We start from the raw sequence: 17,744 nt of genomic DNA, 5'->3' as shown, positions 1-17,744 counted from the left end.
AAACAAAAGTCCTTCTCTGTTGGAGATACATACTGAAAAAACAGTTGGGGGAAACAACAGGTGAAATAGGAAGAAAAAACTTTGGTAACTGAGGCTAGCTGACAGCTGTGTGTTTACTATACTTTTATGTTTGAAACTTTTCATTAAAGAAACAAAAGTTAGCCCTAGATTGGTAATGCCCTAAGAACCTGGCAAAGGCAAATGTCCCCTTGAAGAATAAGCCTGAAATACTGGCAAAGATCAGAACATGAAACAAAAGAGTATAGGAGAGCAAATGAAGAGAAGACATAGAAAATACAAAATAAGAAAGAATGAATATAATCACAAATAAATCAGCCATTACATTAAATATAAATGGATTAAATGTTCCACTTAAAACACAAAAAATGCCCTAGAAAATGAAAATGAAAAATATAAATCCCATTACATGTTGTTTGCAACTAATACAGAATACAAGGAAAGAGAAAGGCTGAAAGTGAAAGAATGGAAAAAGATGTATCTTGTAAACATTAACTAAAAGAAAGCTGACGTTATAATATTATTAGACAAAATAGTTCAAAGCAAAAAGTTACTAGGATATAAACAGTGTCTTTTCATAATGATAAAAGGTTCAATTCACTACCTACAATAGTCCCCCCTTACACTCAGGTGATAAACTCCAAGACCACCAGTGGAAGCCTGAAACCTCAGATAGTACTGACAAAGAAATGGTGGCAGTATATGATTAAGAAAAGTAATAATAGTTACAGGTATTCAATTAACTGTTCTATAGTAATGCAGATAAATAAAGAACAAAGTACTACTTTCTTCTGTAATTCTTCTAGAAAATATCCAATTTCCTAAATATTCTTTAAAAAAAATTTTTTTTAAATTTTTCTTGAGATGGAGTCTTGCTCTGTCGCCTAGGCTGTAGTGCACTGGTTCAATCTTGGCTTACTGCAACCTCCGTCTCTTGGGTTCCAGTGATTCTCCTGCCTAAGACTCCTAAGTTGCTGGGATTACAGGCATGAACCACCACATCTGGCTAATTTTTGTATTTTTAGTAGAGATAGGGTTTCACCATGTTGGCCAGGTTGGTCTCGAACTCCTGACCTCTGGTGATCCACCCGCCTCGGCCTCCCAAAGTGCTAGGATTACAGGGTGAGCCACCATGCCTGGCCCCTAAATATTCTTAAAAACAACACGTTCATTTCTATTTCCAACACTTGATTCATGTGGCTGTATTGAATCATACCGTTCTCTTCTACAAATACGATCTTTCACTTTATCCTTTGCCTATCCAAGTCTTAACTATACTTTGATCTTATCCCTCCATAATGCCTTTTCTTACATACTAAATCAGAAATATGTCTTTCTGTTGATTCCTAGAGCACCTCTTATATATACTTACTGATCTTAGCCAAAAGGCCAAGAAGTTATTAAATTGCTTTATAGGTACTACTGATAAAGACTACTGTTACAGTGTTTTTGTGAAACAGTGAAAAGATGAAAACAAATGAAATACCCAACAGTGGGTGACTGTTAAATTATAACATGTTACAGTGTAATAGTTAATAATTAAAAATGATATTATAAAACTACATTCACTGATATAGAAAAATCAAGTGAAATAAGCTTCATCATGTATGCTTTGTATTTCTGTTTAGTTGTTTTGTATGGATGCCTTATTTTTTCCCCAATATACTATAAGATTTTAAAGAGCAAAAATTAGACCTTATACATTTACATTAAAGTCCTCTTAAGGCTCACTACAAATTCATAAACACAGGTTCAAGATATCCAGCATTATCATTAAATTCATGTATCTATTTAATAAATAAAATTTATGTGAGAAAATAATTACTTGAATATAGTTCATTGCTTTCCTTATATATGCTGGAATAAAAACATGTAATTAAATTTAAATTTAAACTGTACATTTTATGTAAAATATATCATTTTCACAGTGAAATACATACCCTCTCTGAAACAAATCCACATTGTAGAACTTGTTTAGTTCCACAGAGAATTCTACCATTGCTTGAACTTCAGTCATTTTTAATTTATACCCAGAAGACTATTCTGATAACAGCACCTTTGTTAAGGAAAGGGAAAAAAAATCATGAGAAGCATAACAAAAATGCCAACTTATAAAAATACTATTATTTATACGTATTCTAGAATATGATATATAGGCAGAAAATGAAAACAAATTATTTTAGTGTACTTAACCTAACCCAACTAAATAGCACCAGAATGTATACTTCCTAAAGTTGCACTATTCTCTATAATTTAAGATTGTCCTGTCAGAATGCTTTTTCTAAGATTTGTTTCCCTTGATGACATTTATGTGATAATACAACATATTGCTAAAAGAAACTCAACTTTATCTCTTATAGATAGTAACTTTTTTAAATAATGAAGATACCTAATTATTCTATTCTTATGCTACATTGCACATATAAGTAACTCCAGAGTCAAAAAAAGAATTAACACTCTTCAATCCCCAGTTAAGCCCATGAAAGGTTTTTAAGAAAAAAATTCTTAAATCACTTTTCACTTTTAAATTTAAAAAGAGAAAGAGATTTTTTCCTTTATTAACAAATTCTAAAGTATTCAACTGCAAAGAAGTTAAAAAAAAAAAGAAAGAAATTAGACAAGCACAAATAGAAAACATTCACAATTCCATCCACTGAAATACATACTTTGGTATGTTCTTCATGTGTGTGCATTTGTAAAATTTTTACATAATAGTGGGATCAAACCACATGTACATTTTATCATTTGCTTATTTCACTTAATTATTCAGTCAACACATATGTCTACATATGTAGTTTTACAACATTATTTTTAATTATTATTATTTTTTTTTGAGACAGAGTCTCGCTCTGTCACCCTGGCTGGAGAGCAGTGGCACTATCTCGGCTCACTGCAACCCCCGCCTCCGGGGTTTAAGCCATTCTCCTGCCTCAGCCTTCCGATAGCTGGGACTATAGGTGTGCGCCACCATGCCCAGCTAATTTTTGTACTTTTAGTAGAGACAGGGTTTTGCCATGTTGGCCAGGCTGTTCTTGAACTCCTGGCCTGAAGTGATCTGCTTGCTTCGGCCTCCCAAAGTGCTGGGATTACAGGCATGAGCCACCACGCCCGGCCATTAATTGTTAACTATGACACTGGGAATATGTTATAATTAAACAATCCCCTATTGTTGGGTGATTTCAGTAGTTTCCATTTTTTCACTATTTAAAAACAAATTATAACAATCATCCTTATCAACAGTACATATTTTAAAAATAACTTCTTGGACTGTTAAGTAAGATAAGTATAAAAAGCAGTTTAGAGTAAGAAAGTGCTGGAAGATAATTCTTCACAAACCTCTCATGTTTCTGCACGTCTCACAAGCTGAGACATAGACGGCCTTTGTTCCAGACTATCTTTTCAAGGATGTTTGTATAGTGAACAATCTTAGAAGCCAGAGATAGTGTCTTATACTAGAACAAAGGGCAGATTTGTTTACTGTTCTGTATAATAGAGATAAAGCCTCCCTCCGAAGAAAAAAGTCAGGCAGGTTTATTGTCCATTCTAAAAGACTCAGGTTCCCCAAATTAAGGGTTGACTCAGGTTCCCCAAATTAAGGGTTCTTCTCCTGTAACACAACCTACTCACATACAGGTGTCACCTGGTACTCTAGCTAGTGCTATGAGCATAAACCATCTTTCACCTTGATTCATGAGTCTCATGTCCTGCCAACATCCATGGCACTGTGGCAGACTAACTTGTTAGCTTGCAAGTGGGGTAAAATCTCAGACTCTTCCCAATTCTTGAATCAGTTCTTCATAGAAATTTGGCAAATATTTGAATCTATTAAGAATCAAGTACAAAAAAAGTTATATTCTTACCTCTGCTGATCAAAGCCTCATTTTAAACATTATTAAGTAACCAATCTTGTACTTCCAGTTACTGATTCCTGTTGTTAAAAATATACCGTTCCCCCTATGAGAAAAAAAAGTAACATCTCAAACAAAATAGTAGACATAAAAAAGTCTATCTTAAGGAAACCTATGTTTTGTTAGTTACTATTTTCAATTTATATAAAAGATATATGTCCTTTGAAGGCTTATAAGTTTTAGAGATTTTTTTCATTCACAATTTCAATATCAACATTAACTATTATCTCTCTATTAAGGATTCACTTACGTATAATTCAAAGTGCAGTAACAAATAGAGTACTTTCTTAGTTCAGTAGGAACCGCTGTGAATACCCAAAACCTTAAAAGCTCATTAATTTTTAAGAGGTGGAACTCACCATTTTAAAGTAACTCCTTAAGTAGGTAATTTCTGAAATTTCACGCATATGTATGTGTATGTATGCATATATGTATGTATGTGTGTATAAAGAATTTAAAATATTTTGATACAACGATTGCTTCAATGTGCTATGGATAGTTTTCCTCACATTTCAAATACTGATTAAATTTTTTAAAAATCTATCTTCGTCCCTGGTATAATTATTTTAGGTACTAAAAATGTTGGAATAAAGACCATGTTCACTCTTTGACACAGTTTTTCTTCTCTCCATCATAAAGATGTAGACTTTACCAGCTCCCATAACTGCTATTTTAAACTTTAATAATCACATCAAAAGATTTTATGGTAACTATTTCTAAGATCAAACAATGCTATCTTTATATAAGATATTCCCCATTTTGTGGAAATGAGGTCGAAGAATACATATATTCTTGTGTGCAGGGTTTAGATTATGTTCTGGTTTTGATTCTGAGTAAAGTTTGGCCAAGTCTCTATACTTTAATTTACTCAGGTATAAAATGGGTATTCGTTCATTCAAACATTTACTGAACACCTACTATAGGATAGGAATTGTAGTAAGTATGAGGTATAGCTAAGTTCTTGATCTCAGAAGTTAACTAGCCATCAGGAAGAGGTATACTCTCTCTCTCTCCCCACCTCCCCGTGTGTGTGTGTGTGTGTGTGTAAAATATATAGTAATATATAATATATATGAATAGCATAATGCTTAAAATATATATGTTATATATATATGAACAGTATAATGCTTAAAATATAGGTTTGGGATTTGGGTCCAGCTAGCACCCATACCACCTCTCAGTAAGTTAGTCTTTTCCTTCATATAGAAATTAGTATCAGAATTAAGAGACTGCCATAACAAAATCCTAAAACGTGGTACTGATAGGTGACAAAGTGCTAGTAGCCCTCACTCTCAGTGCCTCCTCGGCCTCAGCGTCTACTCTGGTGGCGCTTGAGGGGCTCTTCAGCCTGCTGAGGCACTGGGAGCCCCTCTCTGGGCTGGCTGAGGCCAGAGCCCCCTCCCTCTGCTTGCCAGGACCTGCGGAGGGAGAGGCGCGGCGGGAACTGGGGCTGCACGCTGGGCTCATGGGGCCAGTGTGAATTCCGGCGGGCGTCGGCTTGGGCTCGGCGGGCGTGGGCGTGGGCTCGGCGGCCGCGCGCGCGCACGCACACACACAGAGGGGCCAGCCGGCACCGCCAGGCCAGGACAGTGAAGGGCTTAGCACCCAGGCCAGCAGCTGCGGTGGTTGTGCCGGATCCCGCCCCCCCCTCACCCGCTGCACTCAAATTCGCGCAGGGTTTGGCTCCCTCGCCATGGGCAGATGGGCAGGGCTCAGGACCTGCAGCCAGCCGTGTCTGAGCTCCTCCCCCTGCGAGTGGGTTCCCCCACGGCCTGAGCCTCCCTGACGGGTGCCACCCCCTGCTCCGTGGCGCCCGGTCCTATGGACAGCCCAAGGCTGAAGAGTGCAGGCGCAGCTCCGGACTGGCCAGCAGCTCTGCCTGCATCCCTGGTGCGGGATCCACTGGGTGAAGCCAGCTGCGCTCCTGAACTGGATGGAGACTTGGAGAACTTTATAGCCCGAGGATTGTATGTGCACCAATCAGCACTCTGTGTCTAGCTCAGGGTTTGTGAATCCACCAATTGGTACTCTGTATCTAGCTAACTAGCACTCTGTGACTCTGTGTCTAGCTCAAGGATTGTATATGTACCAATCAGCACTCTGTCAAATCGGACCAATCAGCTCTCTGTAAAATGGACCAATCAGCAGGATGTGGGTGGGTCCAGATAAGGGAATAAAAGCAGGCTGCCCCAGCCAGCCAGCAGCAACCCTATGGAGTCCTGTTCCACCCCTGTGGAAGCTTTGTTCTTTCACTCTTTGCAATAAATCTTGCTGCTGCTCACTCTTTGGGTCCACGCTGCCGTTATGACCTGTAACACTCACTGCGAAGGTCTGCAGCTTCACTCCTGAAGCCAGAGAGACCACGAACCCACTGGGAAGAACAACACCTCCAGACACGCTGCCTTTAAGAGCTGTTACACTCACCACAAAGATCTGCAGCTTCACTCCTGACAGCCAGACCACAAACCCACCAGAAGGAAGAAGCTCCAGACACATCTGAACGTCTGAAGGAACAAGCTCTGGACACCCCATCTTTAAGAACTGTAACACTCACCGCAAGAGTCCATGGCTTCATTCTTGAAGTCAGCGAGACCAAGAACCCACCAATTCCGGACACAGTACTAGCTTAGTAATTAGGTAGCAGGCAAAAGGAAAACATACTACTATGATACTAATAACTACTCTTACGTGGAAATAAAACAACTGATTAAACTGTTGGCTACAATAATCTGCAAAACTAGTGCCCATAAAAAGCCCATAGCCCCAGAAAAAGTAGATGAAAAATGCCACAATACTGGGTGTTGGTGGTTCTTTGCCATGTTTACTCAAGCAAGAATTGGCTAGTTTGTAAGCAAAGATGGAAAGAAATAAGGCCGCTTAAATGCGAGGCCTTGCAGCCAATACCCCATATCAGGTTCAGTGCCTTGCTCAAAGGAATTCTTGACAAAACCAAGGGATCCAGCTCTGCAGTTAAGATTAGATTAAGGATGCTGCCATCCCACCAATGCTTGTTGTTTCGAATAATTTTAAGACAGTGATCATTAAAATGAGGTATGAGAATGTACTTCATTAAAATGAGGCCATCAAAAGATGTTGGGTGCATAGACAGAAATAAATAAGGCAGGCTTAAGAACCACATCCAGAAAACAACTTTGGTGTAGTTACTGGCACAGAGAACCGAATGGAGAGAAACGTGTAAGAATCCTACTATGTTTCTGACAGAATAATATTTGTCAAATAAATCATAAGTTAGGGTGCAAAAGCTTGTGACTGTGTAACTTGCAAGCTGGCAAACCTGCAGGAGCAAGAAGCAGGCTATGAAAACTGCATAGCCTTCAAAGTGGGCAAACTTTCAACATCAACTTCAGATGTGGCCACAGAGGTTAATGTAAGGAAGAAACACCCAGACAGCAAAGACAGGGATCTTAATGCAATGAATATTGGCATTCATTCTTACCAGAAAGCAGAACTAAGGATATTAATGCACTGTGAGGATCTTCATTCTCATGCAAAGAGTTTTCTCATTGTTTATTTTCCCAAATGGGAGATTTTATTACTGTTTTCCTGTTTCTGATCCACCATCATATGCTGGGTATGTGTGGGAGGGATGGAGGAGTAGATAATTGTGATTTGTTTATAGGTTGCTGGACTTGCAGATCTGAAAGCACTGTGCCTCTCAGTGAGCTTGGATTAATGCAACTAGTGGATGGTACTATGGGTTGTCTCCCTTAAGGAAGAAATGTAGGAATATTATCAATAGGTAGAATGTAGACCAAAGTGGCAGACTGTGGTAGACTGCTTGTCACGTCTGTTTTCCCTTCTTCTTAGCCAAATGGTCACCCAGCCTGGGACTATATTTTCCAACCTCCCTTGATGTCAAGTGATCCTATCCATGGAATGTAAACTGAAGAGAAACATGTAATATCTGCCGTACTTGTTTAAAAGGAAATTCTTTGCTCTGGACTTCATCTGCTTCCCTTTTTCTTACAGGCTGGAATACCAACTTGACAGTGTCCCTAGTTTTGATCACATAGATTAGGACCAAGTCCTCAAGAACGGTAAAGCAAAAAGACGGACAAATTGTGGATTACTGAATGTCTTCCCTACCTAGACTGCTCAGACTTTTATGTCTCGTAACTTTTTGTTACAGCAGCTATACCTACTCTACCCTAAATAATATATTCCCCCTCTTCAGGCTATTTTCAAAAAACCAGTTTTTGTCTCTCTCCTCTGTTCCAAACCCTCTGTGGCTTCAAATCTTATTGTCTTAAAATGGTTTATAAAATTATATGATGTAATCTGAATCTTCTCTGACTTCATCTCCTACAATTCTCCCCACTCCCATCATACTTATTTCCTTTTTACTCTTTGAACACATGAAATATATTCCTGCCTCAGGGTCTCTGCACTTTTGTTCCCTGGAACACTCTTCTCTCCAGATATCCACAGGACTCACTCCTTCACTTCCCTCTGGCCTTGACTCAAATACCAGCTTCCTGGCTAGGCCTTTTCTGACTGTACTATCAAAAATATTAATTCTCTATTCCTGGCATACCATATCTCTTTAGTCCTTTACTTTTTCCTCAGCACTTATCTCCACCTAACATACTAAATATTTTACTTATTAGTCTTTAATATTTCTCCTTCACTAAAATGAATGTTCCATGAAGGCAGGACATTCTGACTACTCTGTTCACTGCTGTATTCCCATTGCCTGGCACACCATACTCAACTTAATATTTAAGGAACAATAAATTAGTATTAAAGATTCCATAAATAGTAACTATTATTACCTGTCTCCTCTTGAAACTCAACCAACTTGGAGAAAGGAATTATTGCATTGATATACTGAAAGCAGAAATATGCATGAACAAATTTTAGTGATAAAATTCCTTTATCAGTATAAGTTCAAGGCCTGTTTGCAGTTTCTTCCACCCTTACTCTTGTATCCTGCTGTGCTTTTTATTCTACTGTTGCTGCTTAATTTCCTTTAATATACCTCCTTTGTATTGACTATCCCCTAAATAGAAACATACATGTACAGATATATACATAACGATGCTGATAAATCTGTTTTCCACTACCTCCCCTCTGCCTAAAAGAAGAAATATTTTTATTTTTGTGGTAGAAGAAAAATACAAAGACGGGACTAAAGGAAAAGGAGAGCAAGCAAAAGAGAGAAAGGGAAAAAAAATTCAGAGAACTGTTGGATTCAAAGGGGATCTGTCTGATTCTCTTCTTATAAACTACTTGTTTTCCAGCTATAGGGAGCAATGGCTACTTAGCTCCAGTCAGTCCTTGCTGGCATAACACTATCGGGGTCTTCTAAGTTTTCAAGAGGTAGTTGGAAGTCTTTTTTGTCCCTAAAGGTAAAATCTCCTTAATTTTAGATGCCACCAACTAGTTATAAAAACAAAACAAACTGTGTATTTCAAACAAAATTCAGCAACAGAGCAAATTCATTCTGTGTGCTAACAGTGCAAAATCTCTGGCTTACACAGATTCTTAACGCCACACAGGAACCAAAAAAACTCAGGTCTGTCCTCTCAAGAAGTTTGCAGAAAGAGCTTTTTTCCTTTTACCTAGATGATGCATGGCAGATTCTCCATTGCAAGGAACTCTCTGTACCTACCAGAAGCTAAGCGTTTCATGACCCTCCTGCACAGTCTGCTGGCTGGTTTGGAACCTGTTACTTTAAACCTATGCCTTTGAAATTATTGGAATCAGCTGACTTACCTGAGATTGAATTGTTCATTTTGTTCTACTGGCCCTGGCAAAGTGGTACAAAACTGAAATCATCTGGAGGTCTATTCAAATGGGGCTCCTTACTGGGTCATATCCTAGGTCACTAAGAGAGAATCCAGCCAAGTAAACTACAAATACCAATCCAAAAAAAGCTAGAGGGGGACCCTAAACAGGAAATGACTCTGAAACTAAGTGAGAAACTTATGTGAAAAGCCCTTAGAGACAAGAAGGGATCTGATTTCTCTGTCAATCAAACCTGATAGGGTGAACAATCTGAAACTACCTTATTAATATCTTGGGGAAAGTTAGCTTACTCTCAAAGAAACAAACTTATGGATTAATCTGAAAGACATTCTTGGTCCTCTAGAGCTGCTCTGTCCAACATGGTGGCCATTGTAACATGTGTCCACTGAACAAGTGAAATGTGACTACTGTGACTGAAAAATTGAATTTTAATTTTATTTAATTTTAAATTAATTTAAATTAAAATCCAAACACAGAAGCAGTGTAAAATATTTTTCCATTAAACATAGCTTTATCGTTTTGGTGAGATTACATTTTACCTTAATTGTTAAAAATGTAGAACACTAAAAAAAAGTAGTGTGGGCCAGGCATGGTGGCCCACACCTATAATCCCAGCACTTTGGGAGGCTGAGACAGGCAGACTGCTTGAGCTCAGGAGTTCGAGACCAGCCTGGGCAACATGGCAAAACCCTGTCTCTAAATAAAATACAAAGATTAGCTGGGTGTGGTAGTGTACACTTGTGATCCTAGCTACTTGGAAAGCTGAGGTGGGAGAACTGCTTGAGCCCAGGAGGTTGAGGCTGCAGTGAGCTGAGATCGTGCCACATGCTCCAGCCTGGGCGATACAGCAAGACTCTGTCTCCAAAAAAAAAAAAAAAAAAAGTAGTGTGTGCTGAGGTATGCTGTAAGTATAAAGTATACAAAGAATTTCAAAGACTTAGTACAAAAAAGAACATAAATATTTCATTAATATGTTTTTAAAATATTTGTCACATCTTGAAATGTTTTGGAAATATGGATTAAATTATTATTAAAATTAATTTTACTTGTTTATTTTTAATTTTTCAAATGTGGTTATCAGAAAAATTTAAATTATACATCTCACATATTTCTACTGGATAGTATAGTCTAGGAATACCAGGCCATCCCTTTAACTGCTGGAGTGTATAGTTAACTCCTTCAAATATAGTACTAGGTACATGAAACCATACAAAGTTTCTAAGACTTACAGGGATCTTCGCTCCCATTAGCTCAGCTGAGTTACATCCAATATCCACAGAGGAGAGTCCGGGCATAGATATCTGGAAAAATGTGGGAGATGTTCCTGCACTATCCACAGTGATCCTAAAAAATTAACTATCTTGTACATAGTCAGAATTCATGAGTGCTTCAGAACCTAAAAGAGGAAATGGACACATCCGAAACTAAGAGTCACAGCTCAGAGGTCCCTCAAGATGGACTGGAAACCACAGGGAATGATCAGATTCTCTCACAGAAATCATGGAACAGCCTTGACTCCTGAATTATGAACCCACAGATGCCCTGAGGATGTTCTTTCTCCTAAGCTAGACGGTAAAGAAGTTGAACAAATTGGAGATTCCAGTCACTCCCCTTTGTCACTCTAAGGAAAAAAGGTACTACTTCCATAAACTATAGTGACAACAGCTCCAGTTTCTTAATTCTACTTCCAAGTTAGCATACATGAAACAAATGGGTTCAAAGCCCCTAATACTGATAATCTGAATAATGATGCCCAAAAGATACCACATAAGGCAAAAGCAGCCTACAGACCAACTTAAAAATCCTTAAAAATCCCTTAGGCCTCACGTTGGCGACGAATATATCACTCTCATTAAGCACAATATATTCAGACTTTTTCCTTTAGCTTTAAGAAAAATTTGATTTCTTCACCTGAACACCAGAGAATGTAGTAAACTTGGATTCAGGGGCCATGTCGTGCAAAAAATATACATACTTTGAAATGTTCACTCAATTTAATGAGAGGCTCCCATTAAGAGAGACATATGAGAACTGATACCAAATGAAGGAACAGCAGATTCACACACAATTAGATGAGGGGCTCACACTACGACAATATGTGGGAACTGAGACTGACATTCCAGATCTGAGACCAACCGAGGGAAAAACATGTAATCGGTATACTATTTAATTAAATTCAAGTTTGCTAAACAGAAATATGATGGGAACACAAGAGATGTTCTAAATCTAGAAGGAGGTTAATGCAGTACATTTAATACTAGGTAGTCTAATTTTGCATTGATGTTCTTGGGCCTTCTCTAAAGGAATAAGCAGGAAGCCCAAAACAGAAATACTTTTTGTTTTTTTTGAGATGAAGTCTCGCTCTGTTACCCAGGCTGGATTGCAGTGGCACGATCTCGGCTCACTGCAACCTCTGCCTCCAGGGTTCAAGTGATTCTCCTGCCTCAGCCTCCCGAGCAGCTGGGACTACAGGCGTGCGCCACCAAGCCCAGCTAATTTTTGTAATTTTAGTAGAGACGGGGTTTCATCATATTGGTCAGGCTGGTCTTGAACTCCTGACCTTGTGATCTGCCTGCCTCGGCCTCCCAAAGTGCTGGGATTACAGGCATGAGCCACCATACCTGGCCAAAACAGGAATACTCTTAGAAATCTTGAGAATGCTATTCTCTTGTGAATAACAAAATATTATTGTAACAGTCATGTTCTGTAGCAGATCCAAGGGAGTAGGAAAATGAGTTTCTTGGCCGAAGGTACACCTAGACGCCATCTTTCCTAAATCCCAGTCACCTATAGCACAGAACTCCAATCAACATAAGCACTGGGCCTTACGGTCTTTGAGCTAATCTTGACCAAGTCAGACCATACAGCAGTAAACTGCAAACAATCAGCCAGTGACATGTGGATTAGTCTTGCATCCCTAAACATGCTACATGGTGTAAATTCTGGCCACCTGAATTGGTTAGGTCTGCATTGGTTTGGTTCAGTCTGAATATCTGAGTTATAGTCATATTTCTTGATTTACATTCAATTTCCTTCTTGATTGGCTGAGGCCCTGACCTCCTGCCCATCTTTGTAAGCTCCCTCTTGCAGGGACTAAACATGCTCAGTCACTGGATTACATCCCTGCTCTAAAATGACCAAGCCAGGCTGGGCACGGTGGCTCATGCCTGTAATTCCAGCACTTTGGAAGGCCGAGGCGAGTGGATCACCTGCGGTCAGGAGTTCAAGACCAGCCTGGCCAACATAGCGAAACCCTGTCTCTACTAAAAATAAGGAAATTAGCTGGGTGTGGTGGCACGCACCTGTAATCCCAGCTACACCTCAGGAAGCTGAGGCAGGAGAATCACTCAAACCCTTGAGGCGGAGGCTGCAGTGAGCTGAGATCATACCACTGCACTCTAGCCTGGGTAACAAAGCAGACTCCGTCTCAATAATAAATAAATAAATAAATTAATTAATTAAATAAAATGACCAAGCCAGCTGTCACTTGCCTCACTCTGTAGATCATCATCACTTATGACCTCCTTTTGCCCCACAATCATTCACATACACAACTTTCGTCACAAACATTATCTCATTTTAAAAAGTGATTCACAGCACAGGTGAGCTTATCAGAATCATTACACTAAAGGGCACAGGTAAGGAAAATCCCTTGTCTAGAAACTTTTGCAGCCACTCCTCACTCATCAAAATAAACTCATAAGGGCCAGACATATGCCATTTTGCATGAATTATAGAAATACTTAAGAAAAAAGTAGAAGACTAACTTTTTCTCTTCGGTGGAGAGGGTGAGAAAGGACATCTTTCAAAGGAAAGAAAATGAGGATAGCTTTTTAGAACGTAAGATAAACAATGTTTTAAAAAGTTGTATGTTTCTCTGTTGATACCAAATAGAGTAAACCTGAGGCTGTTCTAAAAAGCTGGGATTCTCAATTCCAAAAGATAAAAGAGATGGTAAAGGGTATATAGGCTTCCACAGTCTTATATTTTTTACTGCCAATAAGGCCTGACCTTGCTGCTCAGACATTTATAGATAGCAGTATTTCCAATGTAAGCCCATGACTTGCTGGCAATCTGAAGACATCAAAGAGCAAGTGTCATAGTTAACACTGCTCTAAAACCCATCATGAATGAAACAGCTGCATCCTATAGGCAACCTCAAGGGCATTTCAATAAAGGAATACTTATTCTAGTTCAGGTTAAATTAAGACCTGTAGCAAAAGAACATTTCATAACACTTAACAGAAATGTCCCAGACTACAGCCAGGCGTAGTAGTTCATGCCTGTAATCCCAGCACTTTGGGTAGCTGAGGTGGGCGAATTACTTGAGGCCAGGAGTTTGAGACCAGCCTGGCCAACATGGCGAAACCCCATCTCTACTAAAAATACAAAAATTAGCCAGGTGTGGTGCCCTGGGCATGTAATCCCAGCTACTTAGGAGTTTGAAGCACATGAATTGCTTGAACCCGGGAGGCAGAGGCTGCAGTAAGCTGAGATCCCGCCACTGTACTCCAGCCTGGGCAATACAGTGGGACTCTGTCCCAAAAAAAAAAAACCCAAAAAAACCAAAAAAGCTCACTCCCAGGCTATTATCAATATATTCACAACACAATTTAGAAATATGTTCTATATTCTGGGTGATCTCATAGAGACCTAATGCCATAAAAGGAAATATGCTATATTTTTCTCAGAATGGTTTCTTGGTTGAGAGATAGTTCATCAAATTTTTTTCATCAAAATAAGAACTACCTGAAGGGTTAGTTACTCAAGTAGGAGATGTCTCTTAATGGTATAATATGCCTGATACTTTTACATTCTCTTAAGAAAAAAGAAGCTAATATTTATTTTAAATTTAGCACATCATCAATAACCACGTATGTACCTGTTACCAACTGCCAATCTTTAAAAATAAACTGTAAACCTACTGTGGAGTTGTTTCACTTTATTCCTTCTGAAAAACCTAGACCTGCCTAATCACTTATGCTTTGTAACTTTTCTGAAAAACCACTGAGTCCATTAAGAATGCTTTCTTCTACATCACCATTCTGCTTCTTATTCCTCTTTCTTTCTTTTAATTAAGACAGGGTCTCACTCTGTTGCCCAGGCCAGTCTTGAACTCCTGGCCTCAAGAGATCCTCCTGCCTCAACCTCCCAAAGTGCTAGAATTATAGGCATGAGCCACACCCTACCTTATTCCCAGTCATCTCTAAACCTTCTTCCTGACAAACAACTCATGAAAAAAACACTTCAAATATATATGCCCTCATCTCCATCCATTTATTTAAATGCACACATGTACATATAAAAAACTCAATGTTAAGCAGTTTTTCCTCAATACCTAAAATCAAAGCAAAGGCAATCCTTGGCTTTTCTATCCCCTAAACAGCACCCACAACAAGATTTTAATGTAAACAAAATAAAGATTTTATTTAATGTAAACAAAATAAAAATATAAAACAGAAAATTAAGGATGTAACTAAAGATATAGGTGTAACTCTTATATTTCCTTCCAGTGTCAACTCGTGGCAAACAAAAGAAATATCTGTTTTACATACTGAATGCTGCAGTGTCTGTTAATGCACTAATTAGAAAACTCTAGTACATTAGAACTGCTGCTTGTCAAGGAAGCTTACACTTCCTTCAAAGCCAGGTCATTTTATTTAGTACATCTATCTAGTATATTAGAAAAGTCTAATAGAATGCTAGTCCACAGTTCACTAGCATTCTACTAGACTTTTCACAGAAGTCTGAAATTTAAAAAAGAAATCTGTTCGATTTGGGATTTAATTAAATCTGTTCAATTACACTCTTACTACATAGTCTAAAATTAAAGAGATAAAAACTAAGTATTTATATAGCAAATTTTTATCTGTGGTGGCCCTAAGCATGTTTAAGTGATTAGGGCTTGCTTTGCTATTGAGAGATTACTGGGAGGCCACCTTTATTATCCATACTTTAGAGTTGGACACACTGAGATACACAGGTAAAGTGGGTTCTACAAACTAATGTCATGAGTCATCGTAAGAGCTCGTATCTTCTGACTAGAAATTCTAGTCTTCTGTCTGCTGTCCACCACAAATCCTTATTTGATTTCTAAGAGCACAGGAACCTACTCACTAAAAATACCAGCAAGAATTTGTAGGCATTTACTTTTTTTAAATGAATGTTTACCTAAAAATAAAAAGACCTGGCTTTGAAGGAAGTGCAAGCTTCCTTGAGAAGCCGCAGTCATCTTTATTTGCATTTGAAAACTCATTTTTAAAAAATCTTAAAAGCTGATGAGTGCATCATCTCTTACTATACACAACAATTGCTAGTTCTTCTCAAAAAAGTTGGTTTGATGACACCAGAGTCTCCTAGTTTTACTTTAAATTACTTTGAATAAGGAACTACATTTTTTTTGCCTTGGTATTTCCCTTCTTAAAACAGAAACAGAAAACTTAATTCCTACCTGACACAGACAACGTAAGGAAGAATTTGTTTGTGGACTGCTTTGAGATTCCAGAACGAAATACATAATCCAGTTGATCTTCAAACCTACAATAAAGACAAACTTCACTGAACATAATTGCTTCAGCAGATGCCTTCAAAATAAGACACTATACCATTATTTATGTAAAGAGAAGTTGTATTTAAGCAAAATCTTGATCACAGTGCAATGGAAGAAAAAAACTACAAAACCGTTTAGAAAGTTCTTTTGCTCAATTAAACAATTTAATACTTCTCACGTATGTCTCCCATAAGCACACTAATTCTAAAGGTAGCAGAAATTGTATGCATTTATTAGAGAACAGAGACTCTCAGGAAAATTATGCAGTCAATTGCAATAGCAAATGTATAAAACAAATTAATAATACATTTTATAAAATAAATTCTGTTAAATTTCATCTAAGATTAGTTCTTGGGCAGCTACACCTAATGGAGGACAAGAAAATTTCCAAATTTTAAGTGTATGTTTGCAGGTCAACCTTTAACAAGTCTTAACCCGTTATAGTTTCATGACGTCTGTACTCAAGTTGCTTTTCCAGGCATGTCAGGTAAACATAATTCTTAGAAATTAAAGCTTTAATCAATAAGTGTAACCGATTTATTGTCACTCTTTCGATGATACTTCCACCAACCGGTAAAGAAAGAAGAAATGTTATTAAACTGGAAGATGAACTAGAAACATTGAGTGGATACCTAGCTTAGGCAGAAAGCAGCAAGGACTAGAAGGATATGACACAAAGAAGTCTTCAGAGATTTAATAAGTAAAACATAGAATGAAGTTAAGAGGCTTGACTTATACAAATGAGGGGGAGGGTGGAAGAGTTTTGGAGGGGAAAAAATTAAGATTAGAGACTCACTGGGTCCACGATGGAAAAGGACGGGAGGATAGTGGCCATCAGGCAGAAAGCGATGAAGCAGGGTACCAAAGGAAAGCGAAGGGAGTGAGGGTTTCCGAAGGTAAGATGGGGCATGGAATGAACTCCAGTGCAAAGCGATGCTAAAGCAAAACACAATCGGCAACTAACAAAAAGGGAACCAGGAGAAAGTACCCAAAGGAGGTGGATGAGAGGAAAATAAAACCAAGGAAGAAATTATGGAGGTAACAAGAGTGAGAAACCTGGTCGACCAGGGTAAGGAGCTCCGGACAGGGGAGTCAGCCTAGGGATGGAAACACAGAGATACACGGCTTCCCAAGGAGGGACCACCAAGGCAAAAAAGCACGTGGGAGGTGCGGGATGAAAAAGCAGAACCACGAAAGCGGGTAAAGGAGGGACACAGCGACGAAGATGGAGTAGGGGTGAAGGGCAGGCGAAGGCAGGGACACGCCAGGCGCGAGGTTCAGGAAGAACGGGTCGAGGGACGAGCGCAGGGGCAGGGGCGGCCGCGGGCACCGGGAGAGCAGCGCGCCGCGGCCCCTCGCCTCCCGCAGAGCGCTCCGCACCGCCGTCCCCGCCGACCTTCAGCGGGGCCGGGGCCAGGTCCGACCGCCAGCAGTCGGGTGAGGGGCCGCGGCGGGCTAGCGGCGGACGAGGAGGAGGCCGCTTCCTTCCCAGCCCCTGG

The 17,744-nt window shown here is 39.1% G+C and overlaps 1 protein-coding gene across 10 annotated transcripts in view; it reads right to left on the bottom strand.

The window, feature by feature from the left end:
• FAM135A (family with sequence similarity 135 member A) overlaps nucleotides 1-17,744 on the bottom strand; it is a 135,207-nt gene that overhangs the window by 117,001 nt on the left and 462 nt on the right. For 8 of the 10 annotated variants that reach the window (XM_003897792.5, XM_009205456.4, XM_009205455.3 and 5 more), the window contains exons 2-4: nucleotides 16,147-16,232; nucleotides 3,879-3,972; nucleotides 1,959-2,074 (exon numbers count right to left, since the gene is read on the bottom strand). In XM_003897792.5, coding sequence (XP_003897841.1) covers nucleotides 1,959-2,035 — 77 coding nt within the window. In that variant the 5' untranslated portion in view covers nucleotides 2,036-2,074; nucleotides 3,879-3,972; nucleotides 16,147-16,232. Of the gene's footprint in view, nucleotides 1-1,958; nucleotides 2,075-3,700; nucleotides 3,841-3,878; nucleotides 3,973-16,146; nucleotides 16,233-17,744 lie in introns of all 10 variants that reach the window. The other 2 variants (XM_021937401.2, XM_017957985.2) reach the window with 1 other exon arrangement.

This window comes from Papio anubis, chromosome 6 (assembly GCF_008728515.1).
Source record: "Papio anubis isolate 15944 chromosome 6, Panubis1.0, whole genome shotgun sequence".
NCBI lineage: Eukaryota > Metazoa > Chordata > Mammalia > Primates > Cercopithecidae > Papio > Papio anubis.
Note: the sequence above shows the minus strand (reverse complement) of the source record. Positions and strands in the feature narration are given on the sequence as shown.